This window comes from Falco cherrug, chromosome 9 (genome assembly GCF_023634085.1).
Source record: "Falco cherrug isolate bFalChe1 chromosome 9, bFalChe1.pri, whole genome shotgun sequence".
Classification (NCBI taxonomy): Eukaryota; Metazoa; Chordata; class Aves; order Falconiformes; family Falconidae; genus Falco; species Falco cherrug.
In genome coordinates, this window is record NC_073705.1 from 12,515,210 (window position 1) to 12,532,699 (window position 17,490).

At 52.1% G+C, this 17,490-nt stretch overlaps 2 protein-coding genes across 2 annotated transcripts; one reads left to right on the forward strand and one right to left on the reverse strand.

Annotated features, from left to right (window-relative positions):
• Positions 1-8,573: 8,573 nt before the first annotated feature.
• Positions 8,574-15,155, forward strand: CIMIP2A (ciliary microtubule inner protein 2A). The gene is given in 4 exon segments (XM_055720833.1): positions 8,574-8,864; positions 10,042-10,128; positions 12,220-12,345; positions 14,832-15,155. Coding segments are annotated over 4 exon segments (417 nt in total). The 5' UTR covers positions 8,574-8,749; the 3' UTR covers positions 14,921-15,155.
• TUBB4B (tubulin beta 4B class IVb) lies at positions 14,908-17,381 on the reverse strand. Its single transcript, XM_055720832.1, has 4 exons — positions 17,229-17,381; positions 17,029-17,137; positions 16,836-16,946; positions 14,908-16,238 (listed from the first exon to the last, which is right to left on the reverse strand). Exons 1-4 carry the CDS (start codon positions 17,283-17,285, stop codon positions 15,178-15,180), a joined length of 1,338 nt encoding a protein of 445 aa, XP_055576807.1. The 5' UTR covers positions 17,286-17,381; the 3' UTR covers positions 14,908-15,177.
• Between the last annotated feature and the right edge of the window lie 109 nt (positions 17,382-17,490).

Sequence of the window (17,490 nt, forward strand, 5' to 3'; positions counted from 1 at the left end):
GGGCTTTGAGCCTTCAGGAAACCTGACAAATGTTATAAAATCTCCGTGTTCATCCAAAATTTCCGGGGGGGGGGGGGGGGGGGGGGAAGTGTGCTGCAGGTGGAAGTGCTGTCGGGTACCAGCATCACTCCTGGCAGCATCGCAGAGGTTTCCTGGGCGACTGCATCCCGCTTTATCTCCTTCCTCCCACTGCTGCCATGAGAGCTGCCGCATTGCCATGGCAGCCCTGAAGGAAAACAACCTCTTCCCTCCCAGTCCATACTATATCCCCGGGTAGTTCTGAAGTTAATCCAAAATGTCTGTTCATTTCCAATGCAAATAGCTCCGCTTGGGATCACGTAGTATTTGATTCATGATACTTTGGGTTGTTTTTTTTAAACATACTATTAAATATTCCAAGTAACAGTGCTTCGAAGAAGACGGAGCTCCAGGGTAAGCAGTGCTACCTGATACCAGGGTATAATTAAGGACCATACCATAGCACATTGAGGGTAAAGTAAAAATTGTTCTTTTCCCCTCTTTTTTTTTTTTCATTTGTTTTGAGCTGCCAAATGTTACCAGGGCTGCTGTGCAGGGTTTGCTTTCCAAACTGTCCTAAGTTTTGCATCAAAGATGTTTGAAGGTCTCCTTTGATTAAATATTTGCATAGACGTGATACGGTCTTGTCAAGTTGGTTGGGGCACAGTCCTGCTGCCAGAGCAGAGCTCTTTGAAGAAGGCAGCGACTCTGGGTGCTGGTGATCTAAATTGATGTGTGGTTAGATGTATTCCCTCCCGCAAAAAAAAAAAAAAAAAAAAAAGAGCTTTTTGGAACATTCTCCTCTAAAGGCTTAGAAAGAAGAAACCAAGCTGTCATGGGTAGGAGGTGATGTGGTGTTGGTTAGAAGGTGAGACATGAACAGCAGAAGTAAGTGGATGGGCTTTGTGGTGGAGGAGTTGGGGAGGGGTCCCCGGTGACCCCTGCTGAGAAGTGACACTAAATGGGCTGGGAAGGGCTGGATGGCCGCTGGGGGGAAACAAGCTCCTGTTGGTACAAAACCGCTGGGGTTAGTCCAGCCTGAGGGCTGACTCTGAGGGGCATCAGGGCGACCTCCCAGGGTGCAGGGGCTGGTGATGGACCAGGCTGCAAACCTCAGCGCAGGGGCAGGAGGCAGGCAGGTCCCAGGCTGCAGGTTAAGGAAGGAAACGCGCTCCACCCTTCACGATGCTCCTGCGGTGACGATGGGATCAGTCCTTCCCATTACAGCAACACGCAGGATTTTTCCATTCCTGATCCCCCTATCCTCCAACCTTACATAAGCTCTGGGGTTGGGTTTTTTTTTTAACATGTTTTTGCCTTGCTGCGGTTGTCTGAACGATGTGAGTGTTACTCCGTGCATGCTGTCACCCTGTCAAAGCTGTGCGCTGACAGTGGCTTGGGAAAGATGAGTAACAGCAAGGAGGGAGCTGTGGCAGGGCTGGCACCTCCAAAAGCCTCAGGACTTTCCCCTGCCTGCTCCTGCTTGCAGGCAGCTCCCCCAGGAGCAGGGAATACTGACAGCAGCCAGGGCTGCTCCTCTCTGGGTTGCTGCTTTGGCCGCTGAAAGCAGGAGGAAGAGGAACCAAATTGTGCTACTGCTTTTTGCAGCACCTCGCAGGCTGGTAGTGTCACCCCGAGCCCCTGAGGAAGCCCCCATGGGTGGCTGCGGGTGCTGCTTTGCATCTGCTTTGGGTGGCTGAGTGCAAGGTGGAGCTGCCTCGAGGCCATCACTGAGCCCAGGCTCCGCTCCTGGCAGGAGGTGAGGGAAGGTGCCTTGTCACAGCATCTCACCAGTTGTCCTGTGTGCTGCAGCCGGCCGTGCCGGTAAACCCACAAACACAACCAGGACGTCAGAACAGGTTGCTGTCGTTCAGGTGGAGCGATGGTCACAGCCAGGGCTTTGCAATGCCACCACGGTTGCTTGAGAGCATTGGGAAGCCAAGCCCAACGTGCGGGATGGTTTGGGAAGGACTTGGTGGGCAGAGAAGGGGTAAACCCCGGGGTGCTGGGCAGCGGGCACAGCCCTGCCCGGCTCTGCGGGACCGGGAGGGGTGCGGAGCCCAGCGAGGACGGGCCCAGGGCCAAGGCTGTTCCTGGGCGATCGGGAAGGCAGAGCAGGTTTGGGTGACGCAGCCTGGGGAGCGGCGATCGCAGAGATAGGGCTGAGTAAGAGGAGAGTGAAATGGGGCTCAGCCTTGGGAAAGCAGGTTGCTCACTGCTCAGCAGCGAGGTTTGGGGTCAGCAGTGGCACGAACTACAGAAATGGGGGCTCCCTCCAGTTCTTAATCAAAATACCCAGGAGGAGGAGGAGAAACAGCCCTGCTGAGACCGGTCTCCTGCCCATGCGCCAAGGCTTTTACCGGTAGCACCTGTAATTCACTTTGCAGCAGATCCCTTCTCCATAAACCCAGACTGACTTGCCTGAGCTCCTCAGATTACCTCGCTTTTAATTGCTCATGAATTGAATCCTTTCTCAGCCCTACCATTATTTTGCTCATGATCAAAATTCCTTCAGCCATCCTGTAATTATTGGGCTATGTCATTTGTGCTCTTGCTCAGCTTTATCGTCCCAGTGTAGCTTCCCCGTGTTGCAAGACTTGCTGAAAATTATCCATGGGGACGAGCCACCGAGCTCCTCTGGCAGCTGCTGGTGAGAGATCCTGCATGCAAAGTGGGAAAAGTTGCCAAATGTAAATGCACAGCTCTGCTCGCTGTTGTTTAAAGTATTTGGAAGGGAAAGGACTTACTCATCATCTTATGATCCTCATGCATCATCTGGCTTTATCCCCAGATATGCAGTGGGCTCATTGATTGAATATTTCTGTCCGTACATTGCAACTGGCAGCTCTACCTTTGGTGGTGGGATAACATCGCCATTAGGAAATCCAATGCTGGGAATAGCTGAAGTTTCTGATCTGTACTGGTGGACTCGGGAGGGGAGCCAGAGCTCCACCACCTGCCCTACCCTGGGCCACCAAAAAGTCGCAACTGCCTGTCCCATGCCACAGGGAGCGGAGAGGCAGCAATGCCATGACACACCCCACGGAGGGGTCCCAAAAAATGGAGCGATGCTTGTTCCTGGGGCTGAGCAGCCACCTGCCTGCCCATGCCTCTCCCGTGCAATGCAGGGCCTGGGGGGGCTGTGAGCCCCATCCTGCTCTTTGCTAGAAGGGTACGGAGCAGAGAGGTTTGGAGGGTTCAAGCAGCCATTTGTCTTTATTTTTGAGTTTCAGTATTGAACAAGGGACACTGGGAAATTCCCAGTAACTCACAGTGTTTTAGAACGGGGTGGGGGATTACAAGATTGAAAGCTGAGGTGTGTTGAACTGGAAATACTGTAACTGGAGAGCTGTTGGTGTCAGCGCTGTCCAAGCGCCTGCCGCCCATGCTGTGCTCCCGCTGTACATTTTCCCATCCCCAGGTGCCGCTTCAGCCGCTCTCCCTGACCCCATCCTGTATTTCTCCATGAACCAAAGCACAAGCCCGTGCCTATACATGCCTGTAAATCTGAGCCAGTTTTCATGTGAAAACACGCATGTGCGAGCATACACAGACCTGCCTGGCTGCACACGCAGCCACACGCACCTCCTCGGTGCTCCCCTCGTGCCGCTGCTCCAGTGGTGTCAATTCATTCCCAGTCGCTTGCAGATCCCGGCACGATCCCCTTCCCTCGCTCGTGTGCTCCTGGCCTTGCCAGTGCACAAAAGTTTTGGAGCAGGTCACCCTGCCCGTGGATGCTCCACATGCCATCTCACTGATGGCTCTGTTTTGGTTTCCTTCTCAGCTACCAGGGCTTTGTCCCTCAGTACGGTTCCTGGTTTGGAGAAACCTTTGGCAAAAGCCGGTGCTGCCTGCTGATGGACCCTGGCGTCGGGAGGAGCCCCTGCCCCTTGCTGGCAGCACTGCGTCGGCAGAAGTTCATCCAGCGGGACAAAGCGCTGTGCCTGGGGTTCTCCCCGGCCGTCCAGGTGAGCAGACCCCGGGTCTCATCCCTTCACTCTGCTAACGAGCACAGGGTCGATCATGAGCAGGGGGGTCTGTGCCCATCCTTGGTAGGCTCCTGGGGTGAAACGGGGGGGGAGGTTCCATGGAGCGATCCTGGCTCTGGTGCAGGAGCATGGACACCTGAGAGCAGCACTGCTGCGGAGCTGGACCACTTGCCCCTGGCTGCTGGGCACGGGGCATCCGCTGGAGTGGAGAGGAGAATGTCAGTTCGCAGGTAACTTAGATGAGAATAAATGATTTTAGGGCACACTATGAACTCATTTCCCCATTCTTCTCTATTCGTTTTGTGATTTAACCTCAGCCAGCAATTCAGCCCCACACAGCTGCTTGCTTGCTCCCCTGCAGCAGGATGGGGGAGAAAACCAGAGGGGTAGAAGTGAGAAAACTCATGGGTTGAGATAAAGAAAGCTTAATAATTGAAATAATAATAATGAATAATTGTAATGAAAAGGAAAATAACAAAGAGATAAATAAACCTCATGAAAGATAAGCAATGCAAATGAAACCAGTTGCTCACCAGCAACCGGCTGATGCCCAGCCAGTCCCCTAGCCGTAGCCTCGCCCCCACCCCCCCACCCCCCCATTTTATCATTGAGCATGACACCACATGGTATGGTACATCCCTTGGGCCAGTGGGGTCAGCTGTCCTGGGCATGTCCCCCCCAGCCCCTTGTGCCCCGCAGCCTGCTCGCCGTGGGGTGAGGAGCAGAACAGCCCTTGGCTCCGGGTGAGCAAAAGCATCCCTGTGTGATCAGCACAAACCTACAACACAGCCCCTACTAGCTACTGTGAAGAAAATTAATTCTGTGCCAGCCGAAACCAGCACAACTCCACAGGCTGAAATCCGTCCCTGCGGGGCAGGTCAGCAGCCGCCCCCCGGTGCAGGGCTGCTCCCGCTCGGAGCTCTCTCGCAGCCTGTGGTTCGTTTTGCATCCTGCTGCTCCTGCCCCGGCAGCAGGGCTGGGGTGCCCTTCCCTTCCCTTCCCACCTTCCCCGCTTCTGCTGCTGGGCCCCGTCTCCTCCCTGATACTACGACGTGCTCATGGAGATTCCCAGCACTGGGAATCTGTGGGAATCTCCTGCCAAGTCCCAGCCCTTCTGGGCAGGGAGCCTAGTCCCTGCAGAGCAGACCCAAACGGGGCCACAGCAGCAGCCACACCATGATCCCAATCAGCCCCAATTAATAGACTTGCTGTCCATTGGAGACGTGTTTGCCATGTGCCATATCTCATGTCTAAGCTGTAGGTGCTGTGGCTGCCCTGTTCGGTGGGAGCGAGTCCTCTCCTGGCCAAACGCAGGGGTAACGTGCCCGGATGGGACCTGGGTCTTCATTTCCCTGGAGATGGCCACGCCAAAGCGATGCTTCCCCATTTCTTACTGAGAATTTGTGCCACGCAGCTTCTTGGAAACTTTTGGCCTTTCTGTTCATCTTAACCCTGTGTTCCAGGATCTAGGTCTCCGCTGCACAGGTGGTGGTTACAGGTTTCGTTCCTGGCCATTTACATTTGCATTTCCTTGGACTAAAATATAGTTGGGATGGACCCAACTAACCAGTTGACCTAGTTGGCTGTCTCTCATTATCCTGTTGTCATTCTTGTTCTCTCCCCACCAGCCTTTACGTCATCTGGCAATGTTTGCAGCTGGGAGCTTATGTTTGCTGCTCACTGGTGAACCCCTGAAGACTATGGCTGCAGGGAGCGTGCCTGCTGTGCTGATAAGCCTTCATCGACAGCTCCTGCTGTTGAGCTGCCAGTGAGCGATCCCTTAAACTTGTCACTGCAAACTTCATGGGTACTGCCTGGCATCCTTCTGGGTAGCTGATGTGATGGAGATCAAAGAGCAGTGCTGGATCTGGGTGGTTGCCTGTAGCTAACTGGGTCTGAAGGCTTTTTCTGAAGGTCTGATCTTGATTAAGCCTTGTTGATGGGCATCAAGTATTTTGCTGGTTTCTATCAGCCGAGCCCCACGTTGCTCTCTGGCTAGAGGCGAGGTCAGGCTCTGCTGGTTGGGTTATGCTGGATCTCCGAGGGTGGCCATGCTGGTGTTGAGGGGGTTATGGCACAGGCCAAGCAGCAGGTACCTGCTCCCTGGGAACCTGGACTGAAAACACGTGGAGATTTACTCAAATCAAATGCACAGCTTCTGACTTTTAATTTAGTGCCTTCCTGCACGACCTTTCTGAATTGATGTTTGCAAAACCCAAGGTTGTAAGAAAGAGCTCATATGGATTTCTCAAGTACAAAACAACTTCTTTTTTCTTTTTCCTTTGGTTTGTGGGATAAAAAGAGTAGATGCAATATTTTCATTAATAATGAAGGAAATACTAGGACAAACCTGCTTTAAAATTTGTATGCTGGATTGAAAAATTGCTTTCATCCAGGATTTGTCTTTCCTTTGTTGCTAGCCTAACACTTGCTAATTCAATTACATAGAGTGTATATACTATACAAAGTTTTATGCAGTATATATACTTTATAATACAATTATAAGCAGGTTGCCCTTCAGAAGTTTTATACTCCTGCAGAAAGGGGCAAATCTTGCTCTGTGTGGTTTGAGGGGGACAGGCTGTAATTCCCTGGGGCTCCCTGCAGATGAAGCCTCTGCTGGAAGTTGGTGTCTTGTCCATGGGACTTTGCACTGTGGTGCAGATGTCCACCAAACACGAGGAGGTCAGGGGGAGGCAGTACTGACCAGAGGGCTGAGAAAAAATGACCTCCGAGAGCAAAAATGGAAGGAATTCCTTTTGTTTACAAAAAGACAAGACTGACATAGTAACAGATTTCCAATAAGGAAAAGGTTGTTGCAGGGCGTCAGAGCGATCATCCTCCAAAACCACTGAGGAGGGAGAAATTGGTTCATTCTTGGCACAGAGCATGAGGAAGCACCAGGCTGGAGGAGCTGTATGGAGCCGGGGCAGCCACATCACGAGGTATTTTTAAGGGAAAGCTGGACAGAAGATGCCAAGCTCAGCTATTCCTGCGGAGTCTCAAGCCGCAAGGCTCTGTCCCTCGTTTGCAGTGGGGATATTTACCATACACTGGATATAAGACAATTTTTTTTCCAGCCAGCATTACAGCAGACCTTTTCCTCGTTGAGCAGCAACGATGCCAGCGCAAGAATTCCTTGGGGAGGTCTGTGTCTAGGGTGTGCTGACGCAGCCATGTGAAGAAAAGGATGTGTTGGGTTTGGGTTTTTTTCTTTTCCCCCTTCTTTATAGCTTGGCTAATGATACTTTGCAGTTTAGGCATCACTTAAAATAAATAAGTTCTTGAACGTCTATTTGTGCAGATTTCCAGACGGTTTGTGGGACAGGCACTCACAAGATGCAGTCGCAGCTGTGGGATGCTGTTGACCTCCAGGCTCCCTTCCATCACTACAGAGGGGCGGGGGGGCTCCGAGGCCCAGTGCAATGGGAATCCCTCGTCCTCGTTTGGCCACTCCTGTCTCTTAACTCGGTGTCTGTCCTGCAGGGTACTTTCCCCGTGAGAAAAGCTGGGGCTGCAACAAGCTTTCCTGACCCTGACCTTAGGCCAAAACCTCCCGTGCTGGGGCTAGCAGAGGAAGAACTGATGGTGATGCACATGGACCCCGTGCCCTAGAGCCACCCTGACCAGTACAACCCAAGGACATGACTGCCTCAGAGGTGCTCACAGAGGATTTCACACCATCCTGCATCTGAGGAGCAGGAGTAGCGAATGCCCGAGCTAACCCTGGCAGTGGACAGGGAAAAAGGTGTTGACGTGGCCAGCTGAGCTGTGCCCGGGCAGGGAGCAAACCAGTAAGTGGTGCTGGGTGAAGAAGGTGCCTGGGCAGGGATGCTGCTGCAGAAGGGTGGGGGGTCGGGGACTGGTGGGCATGGAAGGGATCCCCTTGGTCCAGGGGTGTGAAGAGGGACTTTCATACAGACGTGGAGGGCAAGGACAGAAAGTTTAGAGTAGAGAAATCTCAGACACGTGAATATTTCTAGCAGCAGCAACTCTACTGCGTCTTCAGGAAATCGTGATTATTAATCACTCTTCCTAATCAAAATGGCTTAACTTCTCATTTGGTTGAGTTGTAGCTCCAAATCCCAGTCGTCAGGTCTTGCATTATGCTGTGCTGCACAGCCAGGGTTGCGTTTCCTCGGGGTGGACGGGGAGCCAAGCCCTGCCACTGCGGCCCTCCTCCTCCTCCTCTTGGCACCCTGGGCCGTGTGCTCTTGACTTCTCCCACCTGCATTTCCCCCATCATTCTCCCTGGTTTAAGCCCGGGATTTGCCCATGGAGCTGGGCGCTGCTCGGCACGGCTGGCATCGCTCAGGCTGACGTGTCGGAGCCCCTCATCCCTACAGAGCCAGGGACAGCGCTGGGTGTGCTCCAGCCAGCCGAGCCTCTGCAAATCCCCTGAAGGCAGAGATTAGAGATTTGACGTACTGAGTCAAAAGCTGGCTTGGGTATAAATCCCAAGAAGGGGCATTCCTGCTCTGAGAGACAGATTTACAGAGGAGCTCAGTGCCCAAAGCTCCCCTTGTTCTCCCTGGGGATTTTGCAAAACCTCTGCCGACAGAGAGCTCATCTAGTAATTTGACTTCAGCAGAAATTCTTGGAGTAGTTCTTAGTGTAAAGCTGGGAAGAAATGAAAATGGCAGTTGCCGTTCACAGGTTCTGCCAGTGGTTTAAGCGATGCAGCCAAAGGAAGAAGCAGGTTTTACTGGTGTTTATTTTATTTCTCCTTTTATTTTGAGCCCATGAAAACTGATGATGTGACACTGCCAGGAGCAGCTGAAACCCTGGCTATAGAACAAGGTAATCTGTTACCAAGGCTGGATGCACCAAATGTGATCCGACAGGAAGTCATTCCAGGTAAAAGAGCGGGAGGTTATACACAGCACGAGTCCACCTCGGAAGAAATTGTGTCACCCTTCTCCCCCATGGGGAAACCTCAGAGACATTGCCCAGGTGCTCCGGCTCATCTGGACGCTTTGGTATGGAAGGTGCCCCTGCTCCTCCCCATCCAAGGGTGTGTCTTTGGGATGCTGTCACTCCCGTGGATCTCGCACTGAGGGACACATGCCCATGGGTGGGTGGAAGGAATGCAGGAGCCACCTCAGATCCCTACAGCTGTGGGGCCAGGCTAGAAGATGCTCCAGAAAGCAGAGAGATGGCTCGTGGGCTCTGCACCAACTGCAGCAGCTTGGTGAGTATCTGTTACCGTTGAGGGAGTTGTTTCTCTCCCAGAAATAAGATGCTTTTCTGAATTATCAAATCAACACATAGCGGTGCATTGCATCATCACAAACATATAAAACTCTGTCTTATGAGGAGTTACATTCCGTAACTTCTCCGCTTGCTCCAGAAGAGCGTTCCTCTGCAAGCAGCATCACGAAGGGTGACACACACACGGAACCCCCCTCTGAAGGGTACGACCCCAGCAGGAGGAACCTTGGCTTTGCAGCGAACCACAGCAAATAAAGGGGTTGCATATCAAAATACTTCAGTTGAAATTAAAAGGCATCACTGTTTTAGGACGCGGCAGACAAATCGCTCTCTCTCTCTCTCTCTCCAAAGCGTTCCTTTGGAAAGAGGGAGTTCTGGCTGCTTTTAGTTTGATTTACATAATTTTATATAGTTTCTGTCTTAAAATGAGTGAGAATGCGTGGGATGGGCAGGGCAAAAGAGGAAGAAAGGTTGAACACCGGGTTGTCAGCCCCCAAACGTGTATTAAATAACTGGGAGAGGATGTGACAGAACTGTTGGTGTAAAGAAAAGATGAGAAAATTAAATGTTTTTTCCATACCTCGTGGACACCAACAAAGATCAGTTCAGCCCATTGAGGTTTCCCCTGGGAATCGTAAGGCTCCTTCAGGAGGTGCCTCACATGTAAGAGTTAGTTTTACCATTTAAACGGGTGAGGTTTCCCTTCCTATACACTGCCAAGGTTTTATATTTATTCCAGCCTCTTCCACTTCCAGATTGGTTGATCCATATCTGATACGTATGTTCTCAAGCAAAAAATGTTCTCTTTTGTCTTTTTCCAAAGGGTACGCTGGATTCATCCCCCGCCTCACCTGGATTAATGGCACAAACTACATCCAGGGTGTGAAGGAAGCAGTGGACGGGTTTGGCTGACACCAGGTAGATGATGTGCACAGATCTTAGGTCAGCAGGATCATGTTGGTGTTGATTCGTCCGCGACACTGAAAGTGGTTCTGTTTTCAGTGGTAGTACTAGAACTGGGGTTAGAAGTACAAGCAAACCAAAGTGCTATTAGGCCACATGTTAAAAAAATCATGAGCAATTAAATTCTGTAACTTGTTTTCTTGGGACATTAAGGGAGGATAAATGAGTTCATAAAAAGATTAAGTAAATCTATTGAGGGTTGGATCAAGGGTGGCTATTAAAAATGTTGCTCTGAGTGCAGGAACACAGGATGCAGCTATCTGCGCTTCCCTCACACAATATATCATCTCGATCTGGATGGCAGTGCTGGATGGCTTCCTGGGCTGCTTGGATGGGTATTTTGCCCTTTTAATTGGTTGTAAGGCTTTTCGCTTTACGGACATAATTTGCCTTAAAGGGATCCAGATCTTCTTTCTCCTCCTTCTGGGAAGGATGCAGAAATATCCCTGCTGAAAAACTATTTTGTCCCCTTGTTGTAAGATCTCCTATATAATCCTCCTACATGCGAAAATGAGATCGATCCCACAGTAGTTAATCATTCGCATCCAAAGCTATGCGTTTCCTCCTGCTTCCCACATGGAGCCAGATCCCTGGGATGCAGCAGTGCCTGGTCCCGTGCTGGCGAGGGCAGATCAGCTCAGTGGCACAGCTGATTATAACAAGCAGGTTATAACGCTTCCAGCCCTTTCCCAGTGCCGGGATTCACTGCAGTGCCTTCGCCCCAGAGTGTAGATGTAGGAAAAAGCCCAGGACTGAGGATCCCAGCTCAGAGGTGCTCAGCTGGGAAGAAATGACTCAGCAGGGAGAGCAGTGGGACTGACATGGCAGCCTCATGCTTTGGCTGAAACCTATTTCCCTGCGCTGGCGTCCTCCTCCTTTCCTTCTGCTGTTAATAGGGATTGAAATGAAGCGAAGAGAGAAAACCCCAGGCATTATCAAAACTAAATGTGCTGTTTGTAAAGCCTTTCTGCCCCTGGTGCCTTAAGAAACGTCTGCCATGCAGCAAAGGCAAGGGAGGTGTTTCTCCATTGCAGGATTCAGCAGAATCCAGGCTCGCAGAGGTTAGCTGCAGCGCACCAAGCACTGCAGGAATATAAGCACGCTAAAAAAAAAAAAAAAAAATCACGCATGTTTCTGTCTAAGATGGCTTCTGACTTCAAGCCACTAATCTTCTGCCCTAAATCTCTGTTGCCCTAGGTGACATACTGGGATGTGCCATGGATCATTGCTTACTGTCTGCATCGGGCAAAATAATGCAATCCTCTCGCTTCAGTGCTGCGCTTGAGGAACTGCAGCAACCACTCCATCGCCCATCATCAAAGTGCTGCTGCGGCCCCATGGTTTGCTCGGCCCCGTGACCCCCGTCCCTTCACCACAGCAGCATCCTCAGGGGTTTTGCCGCTGGCGAGAGGTGCGGAGCTGCATCTCCATCCTCCAGCACAGCCCGTACCTGGGTCTGACCTGGGAGGGCAGGGGCAGCTCCAGGAGGTGATTTACACTCTCCCTTAACGCTCTCTAAGCCTTCCTGCCCCTCCTAGCCTGGGAATTACTGGCAAATCACCGGGTGGGACTCGTGGAAAAACAAACCCAGCTGAAGGGCTCACACCAAAACATGGATGTGCTGAGTCACGGCACAGGAGCAGACAGGGCATGTTTCCAGCACCAGCAGACACTGCTGGCTCACAGCCTGTCAAATGTAGGAGCGTGAGGTGGTTGGGGCATGCGGATGATGCTCGAAGGTGCTGGATGCAGCCGGGCTGCAGAGATGCTGGAGGCTGCACCGCTGCTCCGAGTGCCTAAGGGCTTGCAGAGGCAGTGTGGTGCGGGGCTGCTGCCTGCACCTGTCCGGGGAAAAACTTTGGAAGTGGGAAAAGCGACAATGCAATGTAGCTCCTAACTAGAAAACTGAACTGGGAAGAGAATTACTTGACATTGGCTTAAATATTTTCTTTAAGGCAGAGTCAAAGCATGTGACTTTGGTAAAACCAACGTGCTTTAAAATGAACTGTGCTGTGTTGCTGGGGTTTCTTTTTTTTGGTGTTCCAATTTTTGCAGAGAAACCCAGCTTGCAGCTTTGGGAAGAGATTCCCCCAGACGTACTGGCCAAACAACAAAGTTTACACCAGTGCTGGACTGGTACCTTCCTACAAAGGCTTCATACCAGGCAAGTTTATCAGCTGAGTGAAAATGAAAGTCACTAATTATTGTCATTAAGCAGCACTGTTATTAGCTGTAGTGTTGTAGATGTGAACAATTACTGAAATGTTCCACACGGGTAGTAGATTTTTTTGAAAAACTTTTTTCCCACCCCAGTCTGTGCCAAGGTGCTGGAGCTGTGCCATCCCCTGCCTTTCTGCAGGAGGGCACATCGCCCTCGCTGCCTGCCTGGGCTTGTGCAGAACGTTCCACTGGTTTCCAGCCCCTGAACCCCCCGCTAAAGCAGAGGAGGGTCAGTGACGCACACCCCCTGTTCCACGGCTGCCCTGCAGTTTCTCTGTCAGGCAAGTGATGCTGTCCCCAAAAGCTTGAAGTCTGATAAAAAGCAAAAGGTAGATGATACAAAAGGGGTTGAGAAAGAAAGAAAAAAAAAAAAGCGGTGGGATGGTATTAGCTGTCAAGTAGTGGCTATCCAGTACTGCCTAGTCCTTGTCAGTTGTTGGTGTTGCCTAAAAGAAGAGGTCTGAAGTAATTTTGTCTCTGTTAAGGGGGAATGTCTGCTCATGTGCCTGAAAGCATTAAGGTATCAGGCTAAAATTTCAATAAATCAGCAAGTAATATCGCTGTCTGTGGCTACAGCAAAGTCAAGATCCCACAGCTCGGTAATGCGGGATGGGAAACCACGGAGATAAGCTAGAAACAGGCAGTCTCATAGCTTGTGCTTCATGCAGTGCGGAGGAGGAAAATGGTAGAAGACACAAAATGTGGTAGAAATGAAAGCAAAGAGCAGGAAACGGCTCTCCTGGCAGGGCTGGTGTTCGCGGGATTGAGCCCGGAGAGAAAAACGTTGAGGCTGAATGTGGCTCTGGCAAGGCTTGTATCAGGGGCACAGGAAAGCCACGCAGAAACAGTCCAGCACACAGCCAGTCATCAGGGGCTTTTGGGTGGAAGCATCTCATGTGCTGATGGGGAAAGGTGAGGCTGGACAGGCCTTCTGATGAGGGTAAATATGTGCCTACTGCTGCCCTGGGGAGAGGCAGGGGCAGCTGCTGTCCCCGGTGCGCCACCTTCAACCCGTCCCCATCCTTGGTGCAGCAGCTCTGGGTGTCTCGTGGAAGAGCCCCCACTTGGGGTGCTTGCATCCTGGGCTGGATTGCCCAGAAAGGGCCGTGGTCATGCTCCACAGAGCTGTGCCTGCAAGCTAAAGCCCCCTGGAGAAAAGCTGTGATGAACCCGAGGGCAGGCTGGATTCCGGTGTTAGTACGGAGCCTGCGGGAAGCAGCGGGAGAGCGGCCGGAGCTCTTCAGCGGAGGGCCACTGCCCTAGTTCTGCCTGGTGGGTGATGCTGGGGGACACACACCACCGTCCTGCCCTCGGGAACTGACAGGCCAGGGACCCCGCCAGCTTCAGTGCAAGGAAAAGGAGGAAGAAAAAAAAAAACCAAACACCCTAAAACTGAGGACAAAAACTGCTTACAAGTATTACTTAACACTTTAAAAATCTGTTGCTATCATTTTACCTATCCTGCTGCATAGGTTCAAAACCACCTCTTTTTGTAGACAGACCCCTTTCCACCATCCCAAGAACCACCACAGTTAGTGTGACTTTAACTGCTCCAACCAGCTCAACTCTGGGAGGAGAAACCAATTTTTAAGACAGAAAAACCTTAACACAAGGTCCATTACCATTCCTGAACAGAATTTCTTCTGCAGGAAAGCAGCCTACTATCTCCTGATCCAGCTGTTCGGAGTGACAGGTTTGTCACCTTGGGTAACGCTGAACATATTTACTCTTTCCACAGGAAAAATTTGCTTTGCTAATGTAGGTTTTTCATGTGACGGAATAGCGCTACATGGGATCAGGTGTTCAGTGCACTTCAAAAGCAGGGCTGCAGCAACACCCAACTGATCTCATTTTTAAAATCAGTAGGTAAGAGGGTTTCAAAAAGTGACTCCAGATCTTCTGTGTTATTTGTCCTCGGCAGCAGGCGCTGCATGGCGTGTCACAGCTCTAGTGGCAGGCCACAGCTACCTGCTGGGTTTACGCTGCTGAGTAGCCGCAGTGGATCAGCCCAGCTCATCTTCGCCAGGAACACCCACCTGCACCATTTTGTTGTCCCAGCACCTGGGTTAAGCTGCAGCTCAGACACCTACACTTGAACCTCCGCTTCCATTCCGGTCAGGAGAGCCGCTCGGCTCCTGCCGAGTAAAGCCTGTAACAGGAGTCCACAGGCAGGTACCTAAATTTAGACACAGCTTGGAGCTGAATTCCATCCTACATGTGAAATGCCTCCCCCTCCACCAGTACACTCGATTATAAAGAAATACCAGCAGATTTCTTCAGTTCCCACACCACCAGGAGCCAGTAGGACTGCCACCACATCCAGGGACACAAGCAATAGGCAGCCACCTCACTGGAAGGCAGGGAGAGCAGCGTGGTTGCCATGGGCAAGGTAGCAGGGCTCACACCAAGTCCATTATTTTTCTTTTCCAGACCTCTGACACACCCGCATGCTTACGTTTGGAAACGGCCCCCAAAAACCTTACCAAAAGGAACAAAGGAGACTAGCTTCTGCACTGTGAAAAATGCTTTAATGGTGCCTGTACAGCATTTGAAGTGACTGAGACAGGAACACAACACAAAGAGAAATTTTGAATGGAAGAGTTCATACAGCTTTAAACAAAAGTGTTCAACAGGAACACAACACAGAGAAATTTTGAATGGAAGAGTTCATACAGCTTTAAACAAAAGTGTTCAACAGGAACACAACACAGAAATTTTGAATGGAAGAGTTCATACAGCTTTAAACAAAATTTACAGGTGTTCATCTGCATAGCTTTTACTCTGTCTCTTCCTCAACCTCCTCCTCAAACTCCCCCTCCTCCTCAGCTGTAGCATCCTGGTACTGCTGATACTCAGACACCAAGTCATTCATGTTGCTCTCAGCTTCTGTGAACTCCATCTCATCCATGCCCTCGCCAGTGTACCAGTGCAGGAAAGCCTTTCGGCGGAACATCGCAGTGAACTGCTCAGAAATGCGTTTGAACAGCTCCTGGATGGCTGTGCTGTTACCAATGAAGGTAGCAGACATTTTCAGGCCACGAGGTGGAATATCACAGACTGCTGTTTTAACATTATTAGGAATCCATTCGACAAAATAGCTGCTATTTTTGTTCTGAACATTCAGCATTTGCTCATCGACCTCTTTCATTGACATACGGCCTCTAAAAACAGCAGCCACGGTCAGATAGCGGCCATGACGTGGGTCACACGCAGCCATCATATTCTTTGCATCAAACATCTGCTGTGTTAGCTCTGGCACAGTTAAAGCACGATACTGCTGGCTCCCACGGCTCGTAAGTGGGGCAAAACCAGGCATGAAAAAGTGCAGTCGGGGGAAGGGAACCATGTTCACTGCCAGCTTCCGCAGGTCAGCATTAAGCTGGCCTGGGAATCGCAGGCAGGTGGTAACACCGCTCATGGTGGCTGACACTAAATGGTTCAGATCACCGTACGTTGGAGTGGTTAACTTCAGTGTTCTGAAGCATATGTCATACAGGGCTTCGTTATCAATACAGTATGTTTCATCTGTGTTCTCCACAAGCTGGTGCACAGAGAGGGTGGCATTGTAGGGCTCTACTACAGTATCTGATACTTTAGGGGAGGGTACAACACTGAATGTGTTCATAATTCGGTCTGGGTACTCTTCACGAATTTTGCTGATGAGCAGAGTACCCATGCCAGAGCCTGTACCACCACCCAGAGAGTGAGTAAGCTGAAAGCCCTGCAGACAATCACAGCTTTCTGCCTCCTTTCTTACAACATCTAACACGGAATCAACTAATTCAGCACCTTCCGTATAGTGGCCCTTTGCCCAGTTGTTTCCTGCTCCGCTCTGACCTGGAAGAGAGCCATTTTCATATTAGATTATGGTCACTGCTTCCTGCTTATTGCTCGCAAGCAAGGCTTAGGAGCATCGGGGCTGCAGAGAAATCCCTCAACAGCTTTAATTTTATCGAGCATAGAGCTGTGGCTTCACACAAGCACCTCCGCAACACCTCAGTACACAGAAGACGTTCATGATCAACGACACAGCAGCCATTTAGCCTCCCCCGGTAGCATGGAGGGGGTAACGCCAGCCAGAAGAGCAACGACCTCTCGTGCCTCCTCGGGCCCGCACTGCTAGCAGGCACCACCGAGCCCCCGGGGGGCTGCAAGACATCCCCCACCCCCCACCCTGGGGTGCCATGAGGCAGCAGGGCATCCTCGCCCCCCTGCCCTGAGGTGGCGTGAGGCGCAAGGACACCCCCCGCCCAGGGGTGCCGTGAAGCGGCAGGGCATCCCCCCACCCCACCCCCGCCCCGGGGTGCCGTGAGGCGGCGGGGCCCCCCCGGGAGCCCGTGCGGCGCCGGGGCCCTCAGTGCAGGGCCCGGCCCTGCCCGCCCCGCCCCGAGCCGCTTGCTCGCCGCGTCCCTCCCCCGCTCCCGGCGCACTCACCGAACACGAAGTTGTCCGGCCTGAATATCTGGCCGAAGGGCCCGGAGCGCACCGAGTCCATCGTGCCGGGCTCCAGGTCCACCAGGACGGCGCGGGGCACGTACTTGCCACCTGCAAAACAGGGAGAAGCCGTCACGGCGGCGGCGGCCCGGCGGCGGGGGCGGCCCGGGGGCGGGGGCGGCCCGGGCCCTACCTGTGGCCTCGTTGTAGTAGACGTTAATGCGCTCCAGCTGCAGGTCGCTGTCGCCGTGGTAGGTGCCGGTTGGATCGATGCCATGTTCGTCGCTGATCACCTCCCAGAACTGCCGGAGAAAATCGCGTCAGGGGCGGCTGGGCCGGGAGAGCTCCCCTCACCCCACCGATCCCCCTCCTCCCGCCGCCCACGGCCCGGACCTTGGCTCCGATCTGGTTCCCGCACTGCCCGGCCTGCAGGTGCACGATTTCCCTCATGATGGCGAAGCGTCCGTCTCCCGCCTCAGGCCAACTGTCCTCCAACCGACTGACTGAGCGACAGGCAACGGCCACCCTTTATATAGCAGCGGAATGCGCGCGCAGCCTTCTTTTCCCTGCCCAGGCGGCCACCCGCAGCAGCTACTGGCTACTCGTAACGAGGCTCTACAAATAAAAAAATCTGGTTGGTTGGAGCGCTGTCACT